This window comes from Heptranchias perlo, chromosome 28 (assembly GCF_035084215.1).
Source record: "Heptranchias perlo isolate sHepPer1 chromosome 28, sHepPer1.hap1, whole genome shotgun sequence".
In the NCBI taxonomy this organism is placed as follows: domain Eukaryota; kingdom Metazoa; phylum Chordata; class Chondrichthyes; order Hexanchiformes; family Hexanchidae; genus Heptranchias; species Heptranchias perlo.
This window is the reverse complement of record NC_090352.1, coordinates 38,321,572-38,347,161: the sequence shown is the minus strand read 5'-3', so window position 1 is coordinate 38,347,161 and position 25,590 is coordinate 38,321,572. Positions and strand designations below refer to the sequence as shown.

The 25,590-nt window shown below is 48.2% G+C and overlaps 2 protein-coding genes across 3 annotated transcripts; one reads left to right on the top strand and one right to left on the bottom strand.

Annotated features, from left to right (window-relative positions):
• Positions 1–604: 604 nt before the first annotated feature.
• On the bottom strand, positions 605–4,468 carry emc6 (ER membrane protein complex subunit 6). Its single transcript, XM_068008523.1, has 2 exons — positions 4,301–4,468; positions 605–2,372 (listed from the first exon to the last, which is right to left on the bottom strand). The coding sequence occupies exon 2, from the start codon at positions 2,354–2,356 to the stop codon at positions 2,024–2,026; it is 333 nt and encodes a 110-aa protein (XP_067864624.1). The 5' UTR covers positions 2,357–2,372; positions 4,301–4,468; the 3' UTR covers positions 605–2,023.
• Positions 4,166–25,217, top strand: shpk (sedoheptulokinase). Of its 2 annotated transcripts, none has more exons than XM_068008522.1 (8): positions 4,166–4,662; positions 9,757–9,894; positions 11,606–11,747; positions 16,796–16,979; positions 18,201–18,353; positions 19,957–20,132; positions 21,832–22,032; positions 23,414–25,217. In XM_068008522.1, the coding sequence occupies exons 2-8, from the start codon at positions 9,763–9,765 to the stop codon at positions 23,806–23,808; spliced, it is 1,383 nt and encodes a 460-aa protein (XP_067864623.1). In that variant the 5' UTR covers positions 4,166–4,662; positions 9,757–9,762; the 3' UTR covers positions 23,809–25,217. The 2 variants fall into 2 exon arrangements, with proteins under 2 accessions (XP_067864623.1, XP_067864621.1); XM_068008520.1 differs by having other exon boundaries at positions 9,757–9,918.
• The last annotated feature ends 373 nt before the right edge of the window (positions 25,218–25,590 follow it).

The window sequence follows — 25,590 nt, the reverse complement described above, 5'->3', positions numbered from 1 at the left end:
TAAACACCTGGAGTACTGCGTACAGTTCTGGTGCCCTTATTTAAGGAAGGAGATACTTGCATTGGAGGCAGTTCAGAGAAGGTTCACTAGGTTGATTCTGGGTATGGAAGGGTTGTCTTATGAGGAAAGATTGAACAGGTTGGGTCTATACTCATTGGAGTTTAGAAGAATGAGGAGAGATCTTATTGAAACATACAAGATTCTGAGGGGACTTGACAGGGTAGATGCTGAGAGGATGTTACCCCTCATGGGGGAATCTAAAACTAAGGGGCACAGTCTCAGAATAAGGAGTCGCCCGTTTAAGACAGAAATTAGGAGGAATTTCTTCTCCCAATGGGTCATGAATCTTTGGAATTCTTTACCCCAAATAGCTGTGGAGGCTGAGTCATTGAATACATTCAAGGCTGAATTAGACAAATTTTTGATCAGCAAGGGAGTCAAAGGATATGGGGAAAGGGCAGGAAAGTGGAGTTGAGGTAAAAATCAGATCAGCCACAATCTCATTAAATGGCGGAGCAGGCTCAAGGGGCCGAATGGCCTACTCCTATCTCTTATGACCTTATTTGTAAGCTCAAACCAGACTAAAAAAATTGAGCAAAAAGAATTCAAGGTGGATGTTTAGGCTGAGTTTATTCTTGTAAGCAGGCAGCCTGTAAATACAAATTAAGACAATGTTTATTTGCTACTTTTCTGAAGCGGCCACTGGTTCCCCCAAAACAGCCAAGTCTCTCGTTAAAAATGAACCAATTACCAACAATGGTGACAAAACTGTTTAATCGTAAATCCTTGATTTTCTCAGATTTTGAACGTGCTACAGCCTGTCTGACACTGAAACCGATTCCACCCCTCACTGACCAGGGCCCCTTATTAAATCTGCCTCGTCTCCCAGCAAACATTTCAGCAGCTCCCCAGGCACCCATTTTGCCAAATACAGGATGTGAACCACAGACTTTACCAGGTACGATATAAAAACTGCCAACACCATCTCCGTGATCTTGGTGCACTCTCAGCCCCAAACCGCCCCCATCCCTCCATGTATAGTCATTCCCGGAGGAGCCCGTCAGTCTGGAACACCTGCTGTTACCCACTGGGATGTGCACACCCCACTGACACAGACGGCAGAACAGAGATGGAGGAGTCCTCACACACTGCACAAACGATACATCAAGGACTTGTGCCAATCTGCACTTTATGCCAGGCTGCATCTCAACCCAGGATAAACTAATGTGACGCGCCCCGACACAGACCTGGTCCATACAGGACCTCGAGCTAGAAAGTGGGACCATGAAGCAGAGCCATTGCCCTCGCAGTGCTCCTGAACTCCTGCCCATTAACCCTGGTGGGTGGCAGTGGCAACAATGTTCCCCCAGGGGTTTGGTACATGTAGTATGCAGTAACGCGTGGCCTGTGGGTTCATACACTGAGCAGCAGGAGACTCAGCCCCTGAGCTGGGGTCTGGTTCACACGGACAGAGAGGGCGGGTTTTAAACAGCAAGTGCGGAGGGGGGTGGTGGGGGTGTAGGTGAGGTGAGCACGCAGCGGGGAGAAATTCCAGGAAAAATCCCCTTCCTCCCCCCTACAAACGCAGTAAAAGAATGGGAAATACCTGACCCCTCCACCACCCCCAGGGGTCTCCACCCATCACAAGGCCCAGTTCCCAGCCCCCTCACTGACCAATTCTGAGGCAGTGACGAACGAGCTCACAACGCTCCGGGTGATTAACTTTCAAACCCCTCGGTCACTTTTCCCGGTTCATCCAGGGATTTTAACCTTCCAACCACATTTAAAACCGTAAGCCACACCGGACAACCCAGGAACCGTGCAAAACTAACAACAACAACAGAACCTAAACTAGAACTCGGTCTTCGAACTGTGGAAAGTGGTTGTGACCTGCGAGGGTTTTTATTTTGTAAGGTTCATTAAGCGGAGGCGAGTGAGAGAGTCGGGTTTGTTCCGTGCGATTGTCTGAGAGGCTGCAGCCCCCGACTGGGGTGGGGGACTCCCTCTCCCGCCCGGCTCCGCCTCAGTACACGTGCACCATGCCGTACAGGAAGGTCCAGAAGAGGATGTAGGTGAACAGCCCCCCCACCAGCCCCCCGGTGAAGAGGGGCCGGCGGGACTTGAAGAACTTGCTCCACCGGCGGCCGGCTTTCAAGATCAGCAGCACGGAGAGGAGGAAGGAGACGACAAAGTAAAAGACGAAACCAGTCAGTGCAGTAAGACCCAGGATCCCGGCGGTGGCTCCCGACAGCGCAGACACGGACGTGCGGCAATAGTCCAGGATGGCAGCGTTACCTCGCACCGCCAGCTCGCTGATAAACTGCGGCCCTTCCCGTTTAAAGCCCACGGCAGCCATCAGACCCTCAGTAATTCTACCGAAGAGAAGAACAGTCGAGTGAACAGTTAGACACAACAACTCCCATTTATATAGCGCCTTTAACGTAGTAAAACGTCCCGAGGCGCTTCACAGGAGTGATTATCATCTAAATTTGACACCGAGCCACATAAGGAGATATTAGGACCAAAAGCTTGGCCCAAGAGGTAGGTTTTAAGGAGCGTCTTAAAGGAGGAGAGAGAGAGAGGCAGAGAAGGAATTCCAGAGCTTAGGCCCCAAGGCAGCTGAAGGCACGGCCGCCAATGGTTCAGTGATAAAATCAGGGATGCGCAAGAGGCCAGAATTGGTGGAGCGGAGAGATCTCGGAGGGTTGTAGGGCTGGAGGAGGTTACAGAGATAGGGAGGGGCGAGGCCACGGAAGGATTTGAACACAAGGAAGAGAATTTTTTAAAAATCGAGGCATTTCCAGACCGGGAGCCGATGTAGGTCAGCGAGCGATGGGTGAACGGGACTTGGTGCGAGTCAGGATAAGGGCAGCAGAGTTTTCGATGAGTTGAAGTTTATGGAGGGTGGAAGGTGGGAGGCCGGGCAGGAGAGCGTTGGAATAGTCGAGTCTGGAGGTAACAAAGGCACGGATGAGGGTTTCAAAAGTAGATGAGCATTTTTAAAAAAAATTCATTCATGGGATGTGGGCGTCGCTGGCGAGGACAGCATTTATTGCCCATCCCTAATTGCCCTTGAGAAGGTGGTGGTGAGCTGCCTTCTTGAACCGCTGCAGTCCGTGTGGTGACGGTTCTCCCACAATGCTGTTAGGAAGGGAGTTCCAGGATTTTGACCCAGCGACGATGAAGGAATGGCGATATATTTCCAAGTCGGGATGGTGTGTGACTTGGAGGGGAACGTGCAGGTGGTGTTGTTCCCATGTGCCTGCTGCCCTTGTCCTTCTAGGTGGTAGAGGTCGCAGGTTTGGGAGGTGCTGTCGAAGAAGCCTTGGTGAGTTGCTGCAGTGCATCCTGTGGATGGTGCACACTGCAGCCACGGTGCGCCGGTGGTGAAGGGAGTGAATGTTTAAGGTAGTGGATGGGGTGCCAATCAAGCGGGCTGCTTTGTCCTGGATGGTGTCGAGCTTCTTGAGTGTTGTTGGAGCTGCACTCATCCAGGCAAGTGGAGAGTATTCCATCACACTCTAGAGCTGAAGCTGAGGTGAAGATGGAAAATTTTACGAAGGTGGAAGTAGGCGGCCTTGGAGATGGAGAGGATATGGGGTTGGAAATTCAGCTCAGGGTGAAATAGGGTGCCAGGGTTGCGAACGGTCTGGTTCAGCCTCAGACAGCAGCCAGGGAGAGGGCTTGGAGTTGGTAACTAGGGAACGGAGTTTGTGGCAGATACAGAGTAAAGCTCCCTCTACACTGTCCCATCAATCACTCCCAGGGCAGGGATAGCACGGGTTAGATGGGGCGAAGCTCCCTCTACACTGTCCCATCAAACACTCCCAGGGCAGGGATAGCACGGGTTAGATACAGAGTAAAGCTCCCTCTACACTGTCCCATCAAACACTCCCAGGGCAGGTACAGCACGGGTTAGATACAGAGTAAAGCTCCCTCTACACTGTCCCATCAATCACTCCCAGGGCAGGGATAGCACGGGTTAGATGGGGCGAAGCTCCCTCTACACTGTCCCATCAATCACTCCCAGGGCAGGGATAGCACGGGTTAGATGGGGCGAAGCTCCCCCTCCCCGGGGACAGCGCCTCCTGCTGTTCTCGCTGTGAAGTTTCCCCCCGCGGGGTCCTCTCCCGGTGAGGCGGCCAATTCAGTGCCGGTTGCGGGCCGGTCCTGTGGCGCTGGGCCCCGCCGCTCACGGCCAGCCCGGGACAGAGGGAGGGAGCGGCCGGTGCCTGTGTTGTTTCCCCCCCCCCGTTAAACCTCGTCCTTGACGCACCCTAATCGTCACCCACTCACTCACCGGCCCGGACCGCAGCTTTCTCCTCACACACGGACGAACGGCGGATCCCGACGAACAGCCTCCTCTCAGCCCGCCGCCATTCCCCGCGCCGCCTGCCGTGACCTTTCACCCGCACAACCTCCTCTCCACAAATCCTTCCAGCAACAGCCCTCAGCGGAAAGATGGGGGATTTAAAGTTAAATTCTAACATCGTTCTGACTGGACTTGTGTAAAAATATTACAGCGATGATTTTATATATATTTTATATGAAGCAGGTTTGATTGACAGGACCGACTGGGGCCCCGCCCCCGTTGCGTCATAGCCCCGCCTCCTGATCGGAGTCCGTTTCCTGTTGGTTTTTGCGGCGCGAGCGTCGCTTCAGGTAACGGCTTATCGGATTATATTTAAGATTAAATTACTTCGGTTTGTTATATGGCGTGCCCTGGTTCATCGCTCCCTATTTTCTGTGATTATATAAGTAATTTATGGAGTTGTTTCGTGGCTGTCAACTGTCGCCTGGTCCGTTATGCAAATAGACGGCCGTCAATCAAATCCAGCCCCCCCTTAAGCTATGCAAACCACGCCCCCTGATTTGCATATTATGTCACACGCTGTGGTTCACACGGGGAGGTCATTGAACTCATCCCAGCCATTTAAAGAGGAACATGCACCGTGACCCCTATTATTCCATCCAACACTGTCGCTGATGATACCTCCAGACTTGACTCTTCCAACGCTCTCCTGCCCGGCCTCCCATCTTCCGCCCTCTGTAAACCTCGGCTCGTCCAAAACTCTGCTGCCCGTATCCTAACTCGCACCAAGTCCCGTTCACCCATCACCCCCTGTGCTCGCTGACCTACATCGGCTCCCGGTCCGGGAACACCTCGATTTTAAAATTCTCATCCTTGTTTTCAAATACTTCCATGGCCTCGCCCCCTCCCTATCCCTGTAACCTCCTCCAGCCCTACAATCCTCCGAGATCTCTGCGCTCCTCCAATTCTGGCCTCTTGTGCATCCCCGATTTTAATCGCTCCACCATTGGCGGCCGTGCCTTCATCTGCCTAGACCCTAAGCTCTGGAATTCCCTCCCTAAAGCTCTCTGCCCCTCCACCTCTCCACCTTTTAAGACGCTTCTTAAAACCTACTTCACTTGTCCTAATATCTTCTCACGTGGCTCAGTGTCAAATTTTGTTTGATAGTCGCTCTTGTGAAGCCCCTTGGGACATTTTACTACTTTAAAGGCACTATATAAATGCGAGTTGCTGTTCTCATAAACCTCCAGCTCAGCATGAACGCTGACTAGGTGTCAGCTGTGGCTCAGTTGATTCTGACCCAGAAGATTGTGGATTTAAGACCCACTCCAGAGACTTGAGCACATAATCTAGTCCAGAGGTGTCAAATGCAAATTACATGGCGGCCCTGATCTGGTATCCTGGCACTGGGTGTGTGCCACATTTATGGAATCATAGAAAGGTTACAGCACGGAAGGAGACCATTCAGCCCATTGAGTCCATGCTGGTTCTATGCAAGCGCAATCCAGCTAGTCCCACTCCCCCGCCCTATCCCCGTAGCCCTGCAAATTTTTTCCTTTCAAGTACATATCCACTTCCCTTTTGAAAGCCACAATTGAATCTGCCTCCACCACCCCCTCGGGCAGTGCATTCCAGATCCTAACCACTCGTGGTGTAAAAATTTTTTTTCCTCATGTCACCTCTGGTTCTTTTGCCAATCACCTTAAATCTATGTCCTCTGGTTCTTGACCATTCTGCCATAGGGAACAGTTTCTCTCTATCTATTCTGTCTAGACCTTTCATGATTTTGAATACTTCTATCAAATCTCCTCTCAACCTTCTCTGTTCCAAGGAGAACAACCCCAGCTTCTCCAGTCTATCCACGTAACTAAAGTCCCTCATCCCTGGAATTATTCTAGTAAATCTCTTCTGCACCCTCTCTAAGGCCTTCACATCTTTCCTAAAGTGCGGTGCCCAGAACTGGACACAATATTCCAGTTGTGGCCAAACCAGTGTTTTATAAAGGTTCATCATGACTTCCTTGCTTTTGTACTCTATGCCTCTATTTATAAAGCCCAGGATCCCGTATGCTTTTTTAACCGCTTTCTCAACCTGTCCTGCCACCTTCAACGATTTGTGTACATATACCCCTAGATCTCTCTGTTCCTGTACCCCTTTTAGAGTTGTGCCCTTTAGTTTATATTGCCTCTCCTCATTCTTCCTACCAAAATGTATCACCTTGCATTTTTCTGTGTTAAATTTCATCTGTCACATGTCTGCTCATGCCACCAGCCTGTCTATATCCTCTTGAAGTCTATCACTATCCTCCTCACTGTTTACTACACTTCCAAGTTTTGTGTCATCTGCAGATTTTGAAATTGTGCCCTGTGCACCCAAGTCTGAGTCATTAATATATATCAAGAAAAGCAGTGGTCCCAGTACCGCCCTGGGGAACACCACTGTACACCTCCCTCCAGTCCGAAAAACAACCGTTCACCACTACTCTCTGTTTCCTGTCACTTAGACAATTCTGTATCTATGCTGAGACTGCCCCTTTGATTCCATGGGCATTCCTTGATAACAAGCCTATTACACGGCACTTTATCAAATGCCTTTTGAAAGTCCATATATATCACATCAACTGCATTGCCCTCATCTACTCTCTCTGTTACCTCATCAAAAAACTCGATCAAGTTAGTTAAACATGATTTGCCTTTAACAAATCTGTGCTGGCTTTCCCTAATCCACACTTGTCCAAGTGACTGCTAATTCTGTCCTGGATTATCGTTTCTAAAAGTTTCCCCATCACCGAGACTAAACTGACTGGCCTATAGTTGCTGGGTTTATCCTTACACCCTTTTTTGAATAAGGGTGTAACATTTGCAATTCTCCAGTCCTCTGGCACCACCCCCGTATCTAAGGATGTTTGGAAGATTATGGCCAGTACCTCTGCAATTTCCACCCTTACTTCCCTCAGCAACCTAGGATGCATCCCATCTGGACCGGGTGACTTATCTACTTTAAGTACAGCCAGCCTTTCCAGTACCTCCTCTTTATCAATTTTTAGCCCATCCAGTATCTTAACTATATCTTCCTTTACTGAGACTCTGGCAGCATCTTCTTCCTTGGTAAAGACAGATGCAAAGTACTCATTTAGTACCTTGGCCATGCCCTCTGCCTCCATGAGTAGATCTCCTTTTTGGTCCCTAATCAGCCCCACCCCTCCTCTTACTACCTGTTTATTGTTTACATGCCTGTAGAAGACTTTTGGATTCCCTTTTATGTTGGCCGCCAGTCTATTCTCATACCCTCTTATTTCCTTTTTTACTTCCCCTCTGAACTTTCTATATTCAGCCTGGTTCTCACTTGTGTTATCAACCTGACATCTGTCATACGCCCCCTTTTTTCTGCTTCATCTTACTCTTTATTTCTTTTGTCATCCAGGGAGCTCTGGCTTTAGTTGTCCTTTCTCCCTTGTGACAATGAACCTAGACTGTACCCGAACCATCTCCTCCTTTAAAGGCCGCCCACTGTTCAATTACAGTTTTGCCTGCCAATCTTTGATTCCAATTTTCCCGGGCCAGATCTGTTCTCATCCCATTGAAATTGGCGCTCCTCCAATTGAGTATTTTTACTTTAGAGTGGTCCATGTTCTTTTCCATAGCTATTCGAAACCTTATGATACTATGATCGCTGTTCCCTAAATGTTCCCCCTCTGACACTTGCTCCACTTGGCCCATCTCATTCCCTAGAACCAAGTCCAGCAATGCCTCCTTCCTTGTTGGGCTGGAAACGTACTGGTCAAGAAAGTTCTCCTGAACACACTTCAAAAATTCCTCCCCCTCTTTTCCCCTTATATTATTACTATCCCAGTCTATATTGGGATAGTTGAAGTCCCCCGTTATCACTACTCTATGGCTTTTGCTCATCTCTGTAACTTCCCTGCAAATTTGCTCCTCTACTTCCCACTGGCCTATAGAATACAGCCAGTAGTGTAATGACACCTCTATTGTTTCTTAACTCTAACCAAATAGATTCTGTCCTTGACCCCTCCCCCCCCCAGGACATCCTCTCTCTCTCCAGTGCTGCAATATTCTCTTTAATCAATACTGCCAACCCCCTTCCTTTCTTTCCTTCCCTATCTTTCCTGAACACCTTGTATCCAGTCCATCACCGGCATCTCCACACCTTGTATCCAGGAATATTTAGTAGTCAATCCTGCCCTTTTTTGACCCAGGTCTCCATTAATGCTACGGACATCGTATTCCCATGTGGCTATTCAGCAGATGTTGTTTGGACACATTGGGGTAGAAATCAGTGCGTCTTACCTGTTTTTTGGGCGTGGAACAGGCACAATGTAAACCAATGTCTGGCCCGAAGTCCTGCACCTAATCTGCACGGCAGCAGATTAAATCCCATTGGTACAAAAGCATATTTGGTCCTCGCTGTTTTTAGGTGTACATAGCGACTGCCTGAAATCAGCGTTGGATCAATTTAAGTACGCAGAGAAGGTGCTGCGCCTGTTTCAGGACCCTTCTGTAAAACGCGTGAGAAACTAGGTGCGGTATGCAAGCTCAGACTAGTTTTTCCAGTTCTACAGCAATCCTTAAAGGGACCACTGAAGGCCACTGAACAAATGGTAGGGAAAGTTTATTTTGCTTCCCCTTCTGTGGATCGTGGAGGAATTGCATGAGGGATGTAATATCATAGAATCATACAGCACAGGAGGAGGCCATTCGGCCCATCGTGCCTGTGCTGACTCTTTGAAAGAGCTATCCAATTAGTTCCACTCCCCTGCTCTTTCCCATAGCCCTACAATTTTCTTCCCTTCAAGTATTTATCCAATTCCCTTTTGAAAGTTACTATTAAATCTGCTTCCACCGTCCTTTCAAGCAGTGCATTCCAGATCACAGCAACTCGTGTAAAAAAAAAATCCTCCTAATCTCCCCTCTGGTTCTTTTGCCAATTACCTTAAATCTGTGTCCTCAGGCTACTGACCCTCCTGCCAATGGAAACAGTTTCTCCCTATTTACTCTATCAAAACCCTTCATGGTTTTGAACGCCTCTATTAAATCTCCCTGTAATCTTCTCTGCTCTAAGGAGAACAATCCCAGCTTCTGCAGTCTCTCCATGTAACTAAAGTCCCTCATCCCTGGAACCATTCTAGTAAATCTCCTCTGCACCCTCTCCAAAGTGTGGTGTCCAAAATCGGACACAATGCTCCAGCTGAGGCCTAACCAGTGATTTATAAAGGTTCAAAAAATATATATTTTAGGAGAGTTTCAGTACCTTTTGTTTCTGTGAAGTTTTTGTTAATATTTTCATCTGGTTAGGGTGATCTTGTTTACACCCCCTTGGCCTCAAATTTTATTCATCGTCGAAATTCTTTACAATTGAAGAAGACATTTCTTGCAATCCCTGCGTGGAAGGCTCTTAACGTTTGTTTTTGTTTGTTTTTCTCGCAGTTGAAAATGAGTTTGCGAGCTCCTTCTCCCCGCTATGTGTTGGGTCTGGATCTTGGTACCAGCTCAGTGAAGGCGGTGTTGTTGGAGGCTGAGAGCAGGGCAGTGGTTAACAGCCAGATCCAGGAAACCAGGGCAGAGGTGAGCAGCCTGGATGGAGAGCAGGTAAAGGAAATGCGGTATCAGAAAAATATAACTTCCTTTTTTTTTAACATTGAATCACAGACTGACTCATTGGCCAGATGCAGAAGTTTGAATTACAGGTAAAGTCCACTCCTCTTCATGCCAAGTTGCTTAAATTAAGATAAGAGCCCGAAGGGAGTTGAGGAGGAATTTTGTTAACGCAGCAAGTTGTTATGATCTGGAATGCGCTGCCTGAAAGGGCGGTGGAAGCAGCTTCAATAGTAACTTTCAAAAGGGAATTGGATAAACACTTGAAGAGGCAAAATTTGTAGGGCTCTGGGGAAAGGGCAGGGGGGGAGTGGGACTAATTGGATAGCTCTTTCAAAGAGCCAGCACAGACATGATGGGCCGACTGGCCTCCTGTGCTGTAAGATTCTATGAATTGGAATTAACTGTTAATTTGTATTGAAAAACGAGCAAAAAAGGCGCCTTGTGCTGTTTTATGTAGATAATTCGGAATTTTTTTTAAACAAAAGAATAATCATTTTGAGTCAACAGGAGTCGTCTGTTATTTACACATTGTTGTTTCTGGATTGTTGTCGCTAGGACTTTGGTAAAGTGTAACTAGGGAGATGTGAAATACTCACAGCTCAACTGTAAACAACACCCAGGGGGTGAAGTCCTGCAGGAGTTCTCCCGATTGTTTGGCAGAAGAGCCGCGGAAAACTTGGGAAAACGGCACCACTTTTCCGGGGTTTTCCACAGCTCTTACGCCACAGTTACGGCAGACAGGCGGAGACCCCCCCCCCCCCCCCCCACCCGTGGAAATTCACCCCTTGCCTAATAATTCTAGATTTTCTCCTTCCAATCTTGGGGGTTGTGCTGCCTCTTGAGATGTACTTAAGACTAGGGTGATGTGCAATTTAACATGGCGCATTAAGAGCAATGCAAACGCGCTAGCTGTGAGGGTCCATGAACTCCCCCCTCCCCCTCGTATTTGGCAGGTGACTCCCGCTTGGGGCTGCAATCCTAATTTCTGAAAAGCTGGAGAGCGAGAGAAAGTAAGAAGGGAATATCAAGCTCAGTTTTGGGTTCCCTACACTGGGCAGGGGATGCTGGCCTTGAAGGGAGTCCAACGACATGACGCCTGGGATGGAAAGAGACAGGGTAAACCGTAATTATATTCCCTGGAGATGAAGGGGCTAAGGGGTGATGTAATTGAGATGTTTAAATAATGACGGGGGATTGACAGATAGATAGAGAACGTCACTTCAACTCTTTCCCCTTAGTAGAGGAATCCAGAACAAGGGGACGTAATCATAGAATTTGAATTAAGCTGGTTAAAAGCAAGTCCAGGAACGCATCTTCCATTGTGAGAGTGTGGGAGGCACTGCCCCAGAATTAATTGATGTGTTTAAAAGAGAGAGAAGAGAGATACTTAACTTGAGAAGTAATGGTATGGAGAAAAGACAGATGAGATTAGAAAGATGATGAGCTGCCGTGGGCTTCCAAAATGGCCTGTGCCTGAGAGTACGCCTTGCAGGTGGGTCTATCCCAGCTTCCTTTGTGCTAAGAAAGTCCTCTATTAAAACTCAAATCAGCCAGACGTGAGCTGTCAGAGCGGGTAGTGCAGAGAAAAGGAGACAGAGGAAAGGAAGAGTACGGGAGAAGTGAAGGAGGGAAGGACCGCTGCCTCCCGAGAGGTTTGTCATCTTGATTTTCATTCCAGGGCCGGGAGCAGGATGTTGGTAGGATCGTGTCTGCCCTTCACCGCTGTGTTGCTGCGCTGCCCAGAGAACGTCTCCACAGGGTGGAGAGGATCGGAGTCTCGGGACAGATGCATGGAGTCATGCTGTGGAAAAGCAAGGAAGGTAACTGCAGGAAGGCGGAGGTGATGGGAATCTGCCTGCTGCTTGTTGCTCACTGGGGTCCAGAATGGAGACAGAACTCATCACAGGGCAGAGGGAGCAAAGTTAACCTCAGTCTCCAGTTTATCCTGCATGAAATTCAGGCAAATTGTTAAAACCATCTGTATAATTCTTTTATAATTTGCTAGCAGATCTTTCTTGTCATTGCTTGTAGTTAGTCTTAGATTTAGAAGAAAGAAAGAACTTGCATTTATATAGCGCCTTTCACGATTCCAGGATGTCTCAAAGCAGTTTACAGCCAATTAAGTACTTTTTGAAGTGTAGTCACTATTGTAATGTAGAAAGCGTGGCAGCCAATTTGCGCACAGCAAGATCCCACAAACAGCAACAACCAGATAATCTGTTTTTAGGTTTTGGTTGAGGGATAAATATTGGCCAGGACACGGGGGAGAACTCCCTTGCTCTTCTTCGAAATCGTGGCCGTGGGATCTTTTACGTCCACTTGAGAGGGCAGATGGGGCCTCGGTTTAACGTCTCATCCGAAAGATGGTACAGCACTCCCTCAGTACTGCAGTGGGAGTGTTGGCCGAGATTATGTGCTCAATTCTCCGGAGTGAGACTTGAACCAAGATCTTCTGACTCAGAGGCGAGAGTGCTACCCACTGAACCAAGGCTGACACCTATACCTAGAAGTTGGAACACAGAAACAGGCTGTTTGACCCAACCAGTCCGTGTTGGTGTTTACCCTCCACACGAGCAGTAATCCTGATCCCATGTGCCTGCCCTGTTCCCATATCCCTTTATTCCCCTTCCCTCCAACCACCAATTCTTAAAAGTTGACGTGGTCTCTGGTTTAGTCACTAGCTCCACTAGTGCATTCCACAGCCTCACAACCAACCCTCTGTGTAAAAAGATTCTCCTGCTCTAAGTCTTAAATCTCTTACATTTAATCTTATATTTATGTCCCCTCATTCTGGACCCCTCTATCACTGGAGACAGTCTGTTTCCATCTACTCTGTCCTATCGCTTCATAATTTTAAACATCTCTATCAAATCACCTCTTAATGTCCTCTTCTTGTAATGAAAACAGTCCAATTTTTCACCTTGGTCTCATGGTCTTACAGAACCCCTTAACTCCCCCCCCCCACCTCCCCAGACCCCAGTTTTAATTGTAGTGCAACTACTTGCTGTGACTCCGAGTACAATGAAATGTTGCAGCAACCATTTTCCCACCACAGGCAGGAGCTTTGTACTGTTTACCTAGGGGCCTCTGACAGAAACAAGGGCCGGGAGTTTCCTTGGACCCACTCTCGCTCTGCCACGGTAAATCTGCCGGCGTTTCCACCACACTTCCGGCAGAGTTATGACGGTGGAGCTGGAGCAGCTCAGGGGAAACTCCCGGCCAAGGTATCACAGCATCACTGCACAGCTGTGGCTGGTTCACTCAGCAACCCTTGGAGATGCAGAACGTCCAGCCAGCCAATCGAAGGCTTGACTCTTTGGCCATGCAGATTAAAAATAATGTGTGTTGGCTCTTGTTTAAACAGTGCACCCATAGCTTCTACGGTTGCTTTTGTATCTTCACATTCTTCCCATGGGGAACAGTGTGAAGTAGTGGGAGGATTCGCAGGCTGATTAACAGTCTGACAGGGTGGCATATTCGTTGTTTTGGTATCATCACACTCTTCCCTTGGGGAACAATGTGAAGTAGTGGGAAGGACTCACAGGCTGATTGACAGTCCGACAGGCCGCGATGTGAACACTCCTTCTGTGGTTGTAACTATCTTTATACCAATCGATAACGGGGTTAGTCTATATGGGCGGGTGGTGGCTCTTAGGCTCCCACAACCCATACAGTGAAGCGGGGGGGGGTGGGGGAAGCCACCCACACCCACACCCACTGGACATGGAATCCTGCTGGACATCAGCCCAGAATTCCGAGCCGGAGCTCCGGTCTCTGCTCCCCGGGACTGTCTGGAGCTCCGGTCTCCGCTCCCCGGGACTGTCTGGAGCTCCGGTCTCCGCTCCCCAGGACTGTCTGGAGCTCCGGTCTCCGCTCCCCGGGACTGTCTGGAGCTCCGGTCTCCGCTCCCCGGGACTGTCTGGAGCTCCGGTCTCCACTCCCCGGGACTGTCTGGAGCTCCGGTCTCCACTCCCCGGGACTGTCTGGAGCTCCGGTCTCCGCTCCCCGGGACTGTCTGGAGCTCCGGTCTCCGCTCCCCGGGACTGACTGGAGCTCCGGTCTCCGCTCCCCGGGACTGTCTGGAGCTCCGGTCTCCACTCCCTGGGACTGTCTGGAGCTCCGGTCCCCGCTCCCCGGGACTGTCTGGAGCTCCGGTCTCCACTCCCTGGGACTGTCTGGAGCTCCGGTCTCCGCTCCCCGGGACTGTCTGGAGCTCCGGTCTCCACTCCCCGGGACTGTCTGGAGCTCCGGTCTCCACTCCCCGGGACTGCCTGGAGCTCCGGTCTCCGCTCCCCGGGACTGTCTGGAGCTCCGGTCTCCACTCCCCGGGACTGTCTGGAGCTCTGGTCTCCGCTCCCCGGGACTGTCTGGAGCTCCGGTCTCCACTCCCCGGGACTGCCTGGAGCTCCGGTCTCCGCTCCCCGGGACTGTCTGGAGTGAGGGTTCGATCCCCGCACCTTCTGACCCAGAGGCGGGAATAGCTTCTATGGTGAGATTGTTCTTGTAAGTTCCACTCCCCAGATTGGCCTATCAATGACGTGTGTGCATGTATTACTTAGATTGTGAATTTCAGAGAATAGATGGAGCCTTGTAAGGCGTCAGACCATAAACTGTCAGTTCCAACAGGAGTGGAATGGTTTCACTGCTGCTGTTTATTTCCACTTTAAGTAGTCTCTTGGCATTTCCTCAACCCCACTGGTACCTTGCAGCCTTGTGCAGACAGTGTCTGATTTTTATCACATACTAAACCAGTGACAAGTGGGATTCTGAACAGCGGGAGAAAAATGTTTTCAGAGTAATTCAGCATTCGGAGAGTAGGGTTTTACTTTCAAACTCACCTCAGTTAACTTTTCACTTTGAAAACACTTGCTTGAGCTTCAAACCGAGGAAACTAATCCAGAAAAGGAATAAATTGCACTCCTTGTAAACAAGGTCATCAGTGGGGTGTGGTGGAGCTGGAACAGCCACCATAAATAATCAGAAAAGGCCTGAAAATAAAGTAAGGAGTAGTGAGATGTTGAGGAACTGGTTTTGTGAGGAGTGATGTTGAGGTCTGGTTTGGTTTGGTGACATGGGATATTGAGGTCTGGTTTTGTTTGGTGAGGGTGGGATGTTGAGGTCTGGTTTGGTTTGGTGAGGGTGGGATATTGAGGTCTGGTTTGGTTTGGTGAGGGTGGGATGTTGAGGTCTGGTTTTGTTTGGTGAGGGTGGGATGTTGAGGTCTGGTTTGGTTTGGTGAGGGTGGGATGTTGAGGTCTGGTTTGGTTTGGTGAGGGTGGGATGTTGAGGTCTGGTTTGGTTTGGTGAGGGTGGGATGTTGAGGTCTGGTTTGGTTTGGTGACATGGGATGTTGAGGTCTGGTTTGGTTTGGTGAGGGTGGGATGTTGAGGTCTGGTTTGGTTTGGTGAGGGTGGGATGTTGAGGTCTGGTTTGGTTTGGTGAGGGTGGGATGTTGAGGTCTGGTTTGGTTTGGTGAGGGTGGGATGTTGAGGTCTGGTTTGGTTTGGTGACATGGGATGTTGAGGTCTGGTTTGGTTTGGTGACATGGGATATTGAGGTCTGGTTTTGTTTGGTGAGGTATGTTGAGGTCTAGTTTGGTTTGGTGACATGGGATGTTGAGGTCTGGTTTTGTTTGGTGACATGGGATGTTGAGGTCTGGTTTTGTTTGGTGAGGTATGTTGAGGTCTGGTTTGGTTTGGTGACATGGGATGTTGAGGTCTGGTTTTGTTTGGTGACATGGGATATTGAGGTCTGGTTTGGTTTGGTGACATGGGATATTGAGGTCTGGTTTGGTTTGGTGACATGGGATATTGAGGTCTGGTTTGGTTTGGTGACATGGGATATTGAGGTCTGGTTTGGTTTGGTGACATGGGATGTTGAGGTCTGGTTTTGTTTGGTGACATGGGATATTGAGGTCTGGTTTGGTTTGGTGAGGTATGTTGAGGTCTGGTTTGGTTTGGTGACATGGGATATTGAGGTCTGGTTTTGTTTGGTGACATGGGATATTGAGGTCTGGTTTTGTTTGGTGAGGTATGTTGAGGTCTGGTTTGGTTTGGTGACATGGGATATTGAGGTCTGGTTTTGTTTGGTGACATGGGATGTTGAGGTCTGGTTTGGTTTGGTGACATGGGATGTTGAGGTCTGGTTTGGTTTGGTGACATGGGATGTTGAGGTCTGGTTTTGTTTGGTGAGGGTGGGATATTGAGGTCTGGTTTGGTTTGGTGAGGTATGTTGAGGTCTGGTTTGGTTTGGTGACATGGGATGTTGAGGTCTGGTTTTGTTTGGTGAGGGTGGGATATTGAGGTCTGGTTTGGTTTGGTGACATGGGATGTTGAGGTCTGGTTTGGTTTGGTGTGGTATGTTGAGGTCTGGTTTGGTTTGGTGAGGGTGGGATGTTGAGGTCTGGTTTGGTTTGGTGACATGGGATGTTGAGGTCTGGTTTTGTTTGGTGACATGGGATGTTGAGGTCTGGTTTGGTTTGGTGTGGTATGTTGAGGTCTGGTTTGGTTTGGTGACATGGGATGTTGAGGTCTGGTTTTGTTTGGTGAGGGTGGGATGTTGAGGTCTGGTTTGGTTTGGTGTGGTATGTTGAGGTCTGGTTTGGTTTGGTGACATGGGATGTTGAGGTCTGGTTTTGTTTGGTGAGGGTGGGATATTGAGGTCTGGTTTGGTTTGGTGACATGGGATGTTGAGGTCTGGTTTGGTTTGGTGAGGGTGGGATGTTGAGGTCTGGTTTTGTTTGGTGACGTGGGATATTGAGGTCTGGTTTTGTTTGGTGAGGTATGTTGAGGTGGGATGTTCTGGTTTGGTTTGGTGAGGAGAGGAGAGACACGGAGTTATATATTTTCTCTGTTCTCCCCTGTTTTAGGTTGTATATGGCAGACGACTGAAGCAGGTTTCACATTCCAGCCCGGGGAGACCAGTCACCTGGTTACATGGCAAGATGGCCGCTGCAGCCACGAGTTCCTCGCTTCACTGGCACAGCCCGATTCCCATCTCAATCTTGCCACCGGCTTTGGCTGTGCCACCCTTTTCTGGTACATGAGAAACAGGTAGACATCTCCAAACTCCAAACTACTTTTAAGCATGACAGGTAACAAAAATGTTAAGGCAGCTTTTATAGAGTTGATGGTTTGCTCCTGAAATTTTGCTCATCATTCAGTCAAAAAAGACCTAAATAAATAATAATAAGACGGAGCTGGGGAACACAGTGAGTCAGACACTGTCCTTTCATCTCTAGACCAGTGTCTGAATCCAGGCCAACCTGGTGGGAAACACACTGAGACGTCTTTTTGTGTATGAGGAGCATTATGGAAATGTAAGTTTTTTTTGTGAATTTCTCCTCGCAGCTGGTTGGAAGGGACCTGCAGTTGGACAAGGAGAAATGGACCCATACAACAAAATTGTCCCTAAGTCTCACCGCTTACTTTTACAAAGTGTTTGTTGGGTTTAATAGCACCTTTCACATTCTCAGGACACCCCAAAGCACTTCACAGCCAACAAATTACTTCTGAACTGTAGTCACTTATGATGTTGTTTTGCAGGCAAACACGGCAGCTAATTTGTGCACAGCAAGGTCCCATAAACAACTACGAGACAAATTAACAGTTAATCTGTTTTGTTTCTGATGTTGGTTAAGGGATAAATGCTATACATAGAAGTTACAGCATAGACGCAATCTGTTTGGCCCATCCAATCTGTCAGCTTTTACCCTCCGTGCGAGCAAATAGTCCTGATCACATTTCCCCATCCTGTTCCCATATCGTTTCATCCCCTTTTCCTTCATCCACCTATCCAAACTAATCTTGAACGTTGACATAGTTTCTGCCTCAGCCACTAACCCGGGATGTGAGGTCCACAGCCTCACAACTCTCTGTGCAAAGAAGTTTCTCCTGCTTTCTGTTCTAAACCTCTTACACTCAATCTGTGGGCACCAGGAGAACATTCCAGTTTTTCTTCTGTGCGGTTAGGTAGGGGGTTCCAGGATTTTGACCCAGCAATCATGATGTTTTGGTGTGTAGTCTGATAATTGGGTAAAGAGCCCTCTGTTCGGATTGGTAATGATTTGCTGGTGAATTCACATTCTTTAACCACTGAGTCGAGGCTGTTGCTTTGTTTTCTATTCTTGTTGCTTAACTTGTGACCTTTAAAATCTTAAAAAATCAGTAGGAATCAAGAATTATTTTAGAATTTATTTTGAACACAAAGGTAATTGTTAGTACTAACTTAGAATATATATATATTTGTGAAAGTGGTGTTATTTTGTTTTCCAGGCCCCAGTTTCTGAAGCCCTATAGTGCAGCAGGGACCATCCATGACTATGTTGTTGCTGTCTTGTGTGGTCTTAAGAGACCCCTGATGTCGGTCCAGAACGCTGCCAGTTGGGGGTATTTTAATACCAGATGTGGAACTTGGAATCTGAAAATGTAAGCCTGCGTTTACGTCTGACACTATCACCCACTCATAACACACAAAAGCTGCGCACCATTTCCGCAAGGGAATGTATTCCTTTTATACAGGTGTTGGAGGCAGGTCCCACGCTGTTTGTGTGTGAAATCTCTTGCTTTGTCCTGATGTTAATGCTGGGGAATGGACAACTTTGTATGCTGGCATCAAGCCCTCCTGGGTCAGGCACGGGTTAGACGCAGAGTAAAGCATCACCCTCTGCCCCAAACCTCAGAGGGGCACCTGCAGTACCACAGCACCCCCCAGTGTGACAATTTTCCCATCTCCCACACATCCTGTCACCTCTCTGAGTGAGATTGCAAACGTATTGATGAATTAGGAGCAGCTTTGTGCTGTGGGAACTGCCTTGAGACCCCACCCAAAACCATTTCACACAGGAACCTTGCAGCTAACGGACAGAGGGCAGTCTCGTCCCATCATCTCGGACTAGATTTGAAGCCAGATCCTTAAGGTGAAAGATCAGCATGTAATGTACTGCCCCAACCAGTTCCCCAACATCACCTCATTGTACAGAAGCTGTTCTCCTTGTTGTACCCCATTTATACAGTAGACACATCCTATGTCTACTTGCGGTAAAAAAACATTTAAAACAAACTTTTTTCGTTGCTCTGATATCTCCTCAGAAGTGCCATGACCACCATTTTGGATTAGGTAGGCTATCCCAGCTTGCATTTGATGTAGCAGCACACAAACTACATTTTTCTTTAAAAGGGCCTGTGACTGGGACTCGCAAGGCGTACGGATTCAGTGATTGCTTTATTAGTTTAAAGGATCTTGGACCACGTCGAAGTCCACGGCCTCTTTAAGACTTTTGGTCACCAAAAATACGCCTCTCCATCTTTCAGATAAGATGTTAAAACCAAGGTCCCATTTGCCAGGCTTGGTCGTTCTGTGGTCTATGAAAAAGAGCAGGGAATTCTTCCAGAGTCCTGGGCCAAGATTCTTCCCTCAACCAACACCACCAGAAAATCATTAACCAGTCACTCATCTCATCACTGCTTGTGGAATCTTGAAGTGCGCAAAATGGCTGCCGCATTTGACAACATAATGACAGTCACTGTACTCCAAAGTAATTTACTGCATGTGCAACCTTCTGAGAGACAGGATAAGATGATATACAAACACAAGTTTTTCTTTCCTTGGTCCCATTTTTGGCTGCCAGGAATTTTAATTTCTCTCCACACCTCCCCCCGCCCCCCTCCCCCTTCCCATGTACAATTTATAGCAGACAGGAATCTAATGCAGGCTCATTAATCGGTCCCCTAAAAATTAAACAGCCTGGAGCCTTAAGTATATTTTTATTTTGCCTTGGCAATTAAATGATTTGATTTGAGAGGTAATGGCCACTGATTGAATGATGCAACTTTAGGACTGACTGGCCAAGGGTGCCCCATTGTCCCTGACTATTAGAGGTGTTTCATAACCTGATCCTTTTATTTTTTGTTGGTTTGAGTTGGTCAGAATGAGAAGTGTAAGCAGCTCAGTTGGACCCAGCTGCCTTTGTTCTCTCTCTCTGAAGGACCGAGGCCACTCTCATGGGGATTTCCTTAACTCCTCTTCCAGATTAAGGGATTCTGGATTTCCCACCTGCTTGCTGCCAGCGGTCGTGGAATCTGGTGCGATCGCTGGAAAGACAGCTCATGAATGGTACGGTGTGCCAGAGGGGACAGAGGTTGGTGTGGCCCTTGGCGATTTCCAGTGCTCCGTGTATTCCTGCATGACGGAGAAGACAGATGCGGGTAAGGGAAAAAATGGGCTTGGTTTTGCTTTATAAAACAATTATATTTCAGCACCGTGTCCAAACACATATCTGACTATTCTTGTAGGACCAGTGCTTCAGATGTTGCCTAAAAGATAATTTGTCAGAAATTAAACTAAAATTTAGTATTTTGTTGTCACTAGACAGCGTACTTGGGATGTTTATCATAGTTCTAGTGCAGATAGTATGAACATTTGTGTCCGCCAAGGTGCTTTACTGAAATCCTAATGACTTCAAAGCTATGGAACCTTTGCTAATCAGGTGCTGGAAATGATCTCCGCTGGAAATCACATGTTGGGTGAGGAGAGGATCGGGCTCAACTCTGATTCCCCTCACAGTCAAATAGTCCACACACTGTCCAGGCTTTCACACTAATACTGGCCACTCGGGTGAGGTGCCAGAAGGTGACCATTGAATATTGAGGTTTGGTCGAATTGTTTGTGAATGAAAATTATAAGTATTCTGAAATTCATGTACCTTTTCAAGTGATTTTGTACTTTTAATAGTGGCGTAATATTTCTTTTAGACACTAAGAGCTCTTTTGCACCCCTGTTAAAAAGTAACTTTAAAGCCCAATATTAACAACTCAAAGCCACAGGTTATCATGTCCTTACATTATCACCAACCTCAAGGGCTCTTTTCAATGAACGACTGCAGGAGAACTATTAAAGACATTGCACATTACTTCTGGTCCCTCATTGTTTTTAATAGTCTGTAAAATAGACATGTCACGTACTTGTGCCATCTGCAATCGCAGTATGTATAAGGAAAGTCTGTTAATGTTTATTTATTAGTAATTTGCAGGGCTATGGGGAAAGGGCGGAGGGAGTGGGACTAGTTGGATAGCTCGTTCAAAGTGCCGACGCAGGCACGATGGGCCGAATGGCCTCCTTCTGTTCTGCATGATTCTATGACCAGTATCAGTGAAACCATACTGCAGCGAGGAGAGAGGGTCCTCAGGAGGGAAAGGAAGAAAACTGGCATGGAAATAGAACCTCTTCTGTGTTAATGAGGTGCATCCCTGCTGTGTTAATGGGGTACACTGACCTAGAAATTCGGGCTTGCCCATTTTGCGCCTGAATGTTGAGGTCCGAGGCGCACCTGATATTGGGCCATGGGCCTCGTTATCGTTGAGCCTGCGAGCTGCGGACACCAACAAGCAGCTCGCCAGCGAAGTGGAACGGAAGATTGGGCCAGCAGCGAACCTTATTTGCAAATGCAAAGGGCCAAACGCCTGTTTCAGGCGTGGGAGCTGCTTGCCAAATTTTTAGCCTTTACCAATATGGCGGGGGGAACACTCCCAGCTCATAACGAAGGCTTAGGAGACTGTTTAGCGCCTGAAAAATGGGCAACACGCCGCCGAATTTCCAGGCCACCATCTGTGCAATACCTCCAAAGCAAAACAATTTCAAAAGTGATTGTTCGCCAGGCTTCTTTGCTGACCTCTGTTATGCGTGTTATCCTGAACCTGGACTGTGTGATTCGCACAAGACCCAGATAACAAATCCTGACAGGTAATAGTTTAGCAGGGTCAGTGATAGAGATCACAGGCAGGTGCGATCCCAGCGTAAGTGCCGGGATTTTAAATGTCCGGTTTGAAGGGCAAACCGTTCACAGAATGTACCCACGAGTTCCTGGCCACTGTCCAGTAGTTGATTAGGATCTTTCTTGCTCTTTAGTTTTGAACATCGGCACTTCTGCCCAGCTGACCTTTGCCCTGACCCCTGCATTCCGGCCACCGGTTAGTCCCAATCCCGCCGCAAGCGTTGCGTACTACCCATACCTTGACGGGATGTACCTGGCTGTGGCAGCAGCTCTGAATGGTGGGAATGTGCTGTCCTCCTTCGTTGGGATGTTGAAACAGTGGATTCAGGAGTTGGGTAAGACATTTTTGGCATTTGTGCAAGATACAAATCACTTTACAGATCCTGGGATGCAAGAAAACAAAACAGACACCAGATTACGATCATCTGTCCATCTGTCTCTGTCCCTTCACTATTCCTCCATCTCTAACCTTCACTGAGTATCCCTCTGTCTCTGTCCCTTCACTATCCCTCCATCTCTAACCTTCACTGTGTATCCCTCCATCTCTAACCTTCACTGTGTATCCCTCCATATCTGTCCCTCCGTCTCTGTCCCTTCACTGTGTATCCCACCATCTCTGTTCCTTCACTATCCCTCCATCTCTGTCCCTTCACTGTGTATCCCTCCATCTCTGTCCTTTCACTATCCCTCCATCTCTTTCCCTTCACTGTGTATCCTCTGTCTCTGTCCCTTCACTGTCCCTCCATCTCTAACCTTCACTGTGTCCCTCTGTCTCTGTCCCTTCACTGTGTATCCCTCTGTCTCTCTCCCTTCACTGTGTATCCCTCTGTCTCTCTCCCTTCACTGTGTATCCCTCTGTCTCTCTCCCTTCACTGTGTATCCCTCTGTCTCTCTCCCTTCACTGTGTATCCCTCTGTCTCTCTCCCTTCACTGTGTATCCCTCTGTCTCTCTCCCTTCACTGTGTATCCCTCTGTCTCTGTCCCTTCACTGTGTATCCCTCTGTCTCTCTCCCTTCACTGTGTATCCCTCTGTCTCTGTCCCTTCACTGTGTATCCCTCTGTCTCTCTCCCTTCACTGTGTATCCCTCTGTCTCTCTCCCTTCACTGTGTATCCCTCTGTCTCTCTCCCTTCACTGTGTATCCCTCTGTCTCTCTCCCTTCACTGTGTATCCCTCTGTCTCTCTCCCTTCACTGTGTATCCCTCTGTCTCTCTCCCTTCACTGTGTATCCCTCTGTCTCTGTCCCTTCACTGTGTATCCCTCTGTCTCGGTCCTCCAATATTTATCCCTCCAACTCTTTCAGTCTGTATGCTTCCATCTCTGTTCTTCAGTCTCTCTCCCTTATCTGTAACTTTTAATGTGTATTCCTCCAACTTTGTCCTTCTGGGCTGTCTATCCTTCCATCTCCATCGTTTCAGTCTGTATATCCCCTTAGCTCCCTCCCTTTCATCTGTCCATCCATGCATCTCCATCCCTTTAGTCTCTTCACCACTTTAGTTTGTCTATCCATCCAGCTGCATCTCTTTAGCAAGTCTATCTCTCACTTTCCAATCCTTCAGCATATCTATCCTCAGTCTCTGATTGTTTAGTCTGTTATCCTTTGCTTTTTGTTGGATTTTTATAGAGCCCAGAATAAGGCACATACAGATCTTAACCGCTGCGTTCCCCTGAGGGTTTTAGTTGCGGACTCTGACACTGGTTTTATTCACCCCCACAGGACTGGAGGTCCCAGAATCCACCATCTACTCCCGATCGATAAACGCTGCTCTAAATGTTGCTCGCTCTGACCTTGCGGTTCAGGCCACCATATTTGGAGAGAGACATTCGCCTGGCCAGCTGGCTTCAGTGACCGACATCTCCCCATCCAACCTCTCCTTGGGTCACGTGACCAGAGCACTGTGCCGTGGCATTGTGGAGAACTTGCACTCCATGTTACCGTGCCAACGATTGATCGAGTCTGGGGTGCGGAGGATTATAGGCAGCGGAAATGCCTTGTCCAGGAACGAGGTGCTGAGACAGGAAGTGGAGAAAGTTTTCACACTTCCTGTTGTGTACGGGAAGACCGTAGATTCAGCGGTCGGTGTTGCTATGGTGATGCTTGACCGGAAATAGGAAGGGGAAAAAAATTCCCCAATGTGGAAATGTGAGAAGGTACATCAACGTCTAATGGAAATTTATGTATTGCTGATCAGAAAGTTTGGCCACCGATTAAGGGAGGGTTTGATAGAGCTGGCAAGGACTACCTTCCAGCAGCTTTCTCGGCCATCTCTTCCCCAGCATGGTTTGGACGTAATCGCCACGTGAAGGAGCTGAGTGTAACTGGAGAGAGCTTGGCACCGACGCAGAGTCATGCTGGGTGGGCTACATTACCTAGTTGTTGACCTGGTGTCAAAGCTGAAGAGGACCCACCGTTTTACTGGAGAGGCCACGTTTCCAATCGCTCCCTCGCTCACCCCAGGGACAGGTGGAAGAAGAAGAGGACACCTCCGAAACAAGAGCCTGTTCTACCCTCTGGAAAAGCAAAGAGGATGGGAAAGAAAGCAGAGGCCACCGTAAGATTGTTGGAATCTTTACATCAGGCAGCATCCGTGGTCTCTGGAGTCCCATCATCAGGGACCCCTTTTAAAGAGGGAGTCTCACCGTCGGAGACCCCTTTTAAAGAGGGGGTCTCATCACCAGGGACCCCTTTTAAAGAGGGAGTCTCACCGTCAGAGACCCCTTTTAAAGAGGGGGTCTCATCATCAGGGACCCCTTTTAAAGAGGGAGTCCCATCATCAGGGACCCCTTTTAAAGAGGGAGTCCCATCATCAGGGACCCCTTTTAAAGAGGGAGTCTCACCATCAGAGACCTCTTTTAAAGAGGGAGTCCCATCATCAGGGACCCCTTTTAAAGAGGGAGTCTCACCATCAGAGACCTCTTTTAAAGAGGGAATCTCACCATCTGGGACCCCCTTTTAAAGAGGGAGTCTCTCCATCAGGGACCCCTTTTAAAGAGGGAGTCCCATCATCACAGTTGATCCTATTGTTTCTGTGCCCCTGAATTAACCCCTCCCCTCGCTCAAGTCTCCCCTCCATCCCACACATATGTGATTTGTTTCCCCATGAGTCTCCCACCCTTTTTGCATCAGCTGTTGCCTATTTAACCTTTGGAAGCATGGGGTGGACAGACTCTGAGCTCAGTGCTGCACAGAATGAAGCTTGAGATCCAGCTACATTTTCCTGCCAGGTTCCTCCCAACTGTGTCAGTCCCGCGTCAATCCTGCGTCAGTCCCACCTCAGTCCTGCGTCAATCCCACCTCAGTCCTGCGTCAGTCCTACCTCAGTCCTGCGTCAATCCCGTTTCAGTCCTGCGTCAATCTCGCCATGGGCCAAGAGGAAGAGCAGATTGCCTGTCAACCTTCCCCATGTAGAGCAGAACGTTGTGGGCAACAGAAGAGATCTATAACTGATCCACAGGGCATTGATCATCGTTAATTGTGTACACGTAATCAACACTGCAAATAAAATATGCCAAAAAATTTATTTTTGTGACTTGTCATGATTCCAATAATTTCAGAACAGTGAGCAACACTATTATAACTGTGTGAATATTTATCACACTATATGTATATTTATTACAGTGTGTAAATATTTATTGCACTATGCACCACACTATGGTCACACCACAGATAAAAATTATTGAGGGAGATAGTGAATGGGTGACCAACAGACAGAGGAAGAGTAGGAAGGCAGTGCAGGGGTCCCCTGCGGTCATCTTCCTCCAAAACAGGTATACCGTTTTGGATACTGTTGGGGGAGATGGCTCACCAGGGGAAGGTGACAGCGGCCAGGTTCATGGCACCGTGGCTGGCTCTGCTGCACAGGAGGGCAGGAAAAAGAGTGGCAGAGCTATAGT

What these genes read in the sequence shown, in the direction of transcription:
- emc6 (XM_068008523.1), bottom strand. Translation starts at nt 2,356, where the DNA reads ATGGCTGCCGTGGGCTTTAAACGGGAAGGGCCGCAGTTTATCAGCGAG.
- shpk (XM_068008520.1), top strand. Translation starts at nt 9,763, where the DNA reads ATGAGTTTGCGAGCTCCTTCTCCCCGCTATGTGTTGGGTCTGGATCTT. An exon ending in GCTGTGGAAAAGCAAGGAAG is followed by an intron (nt 11,748 to 16,795) that starts GTAACTGCAGGA and finishes CCCCTGTTTTAG; the next exon opens with GTTGTATATGGCAGACGACT. An exon ending in TTCTGGTACATGAGAAACAG is followed by an intron (nt 16,980 to 18,200) that starts GTAGACATCTCC and finishes TTTGTTTTCCAG; the next exon opens with GCCCCAGTTTCTGAAGCCCT.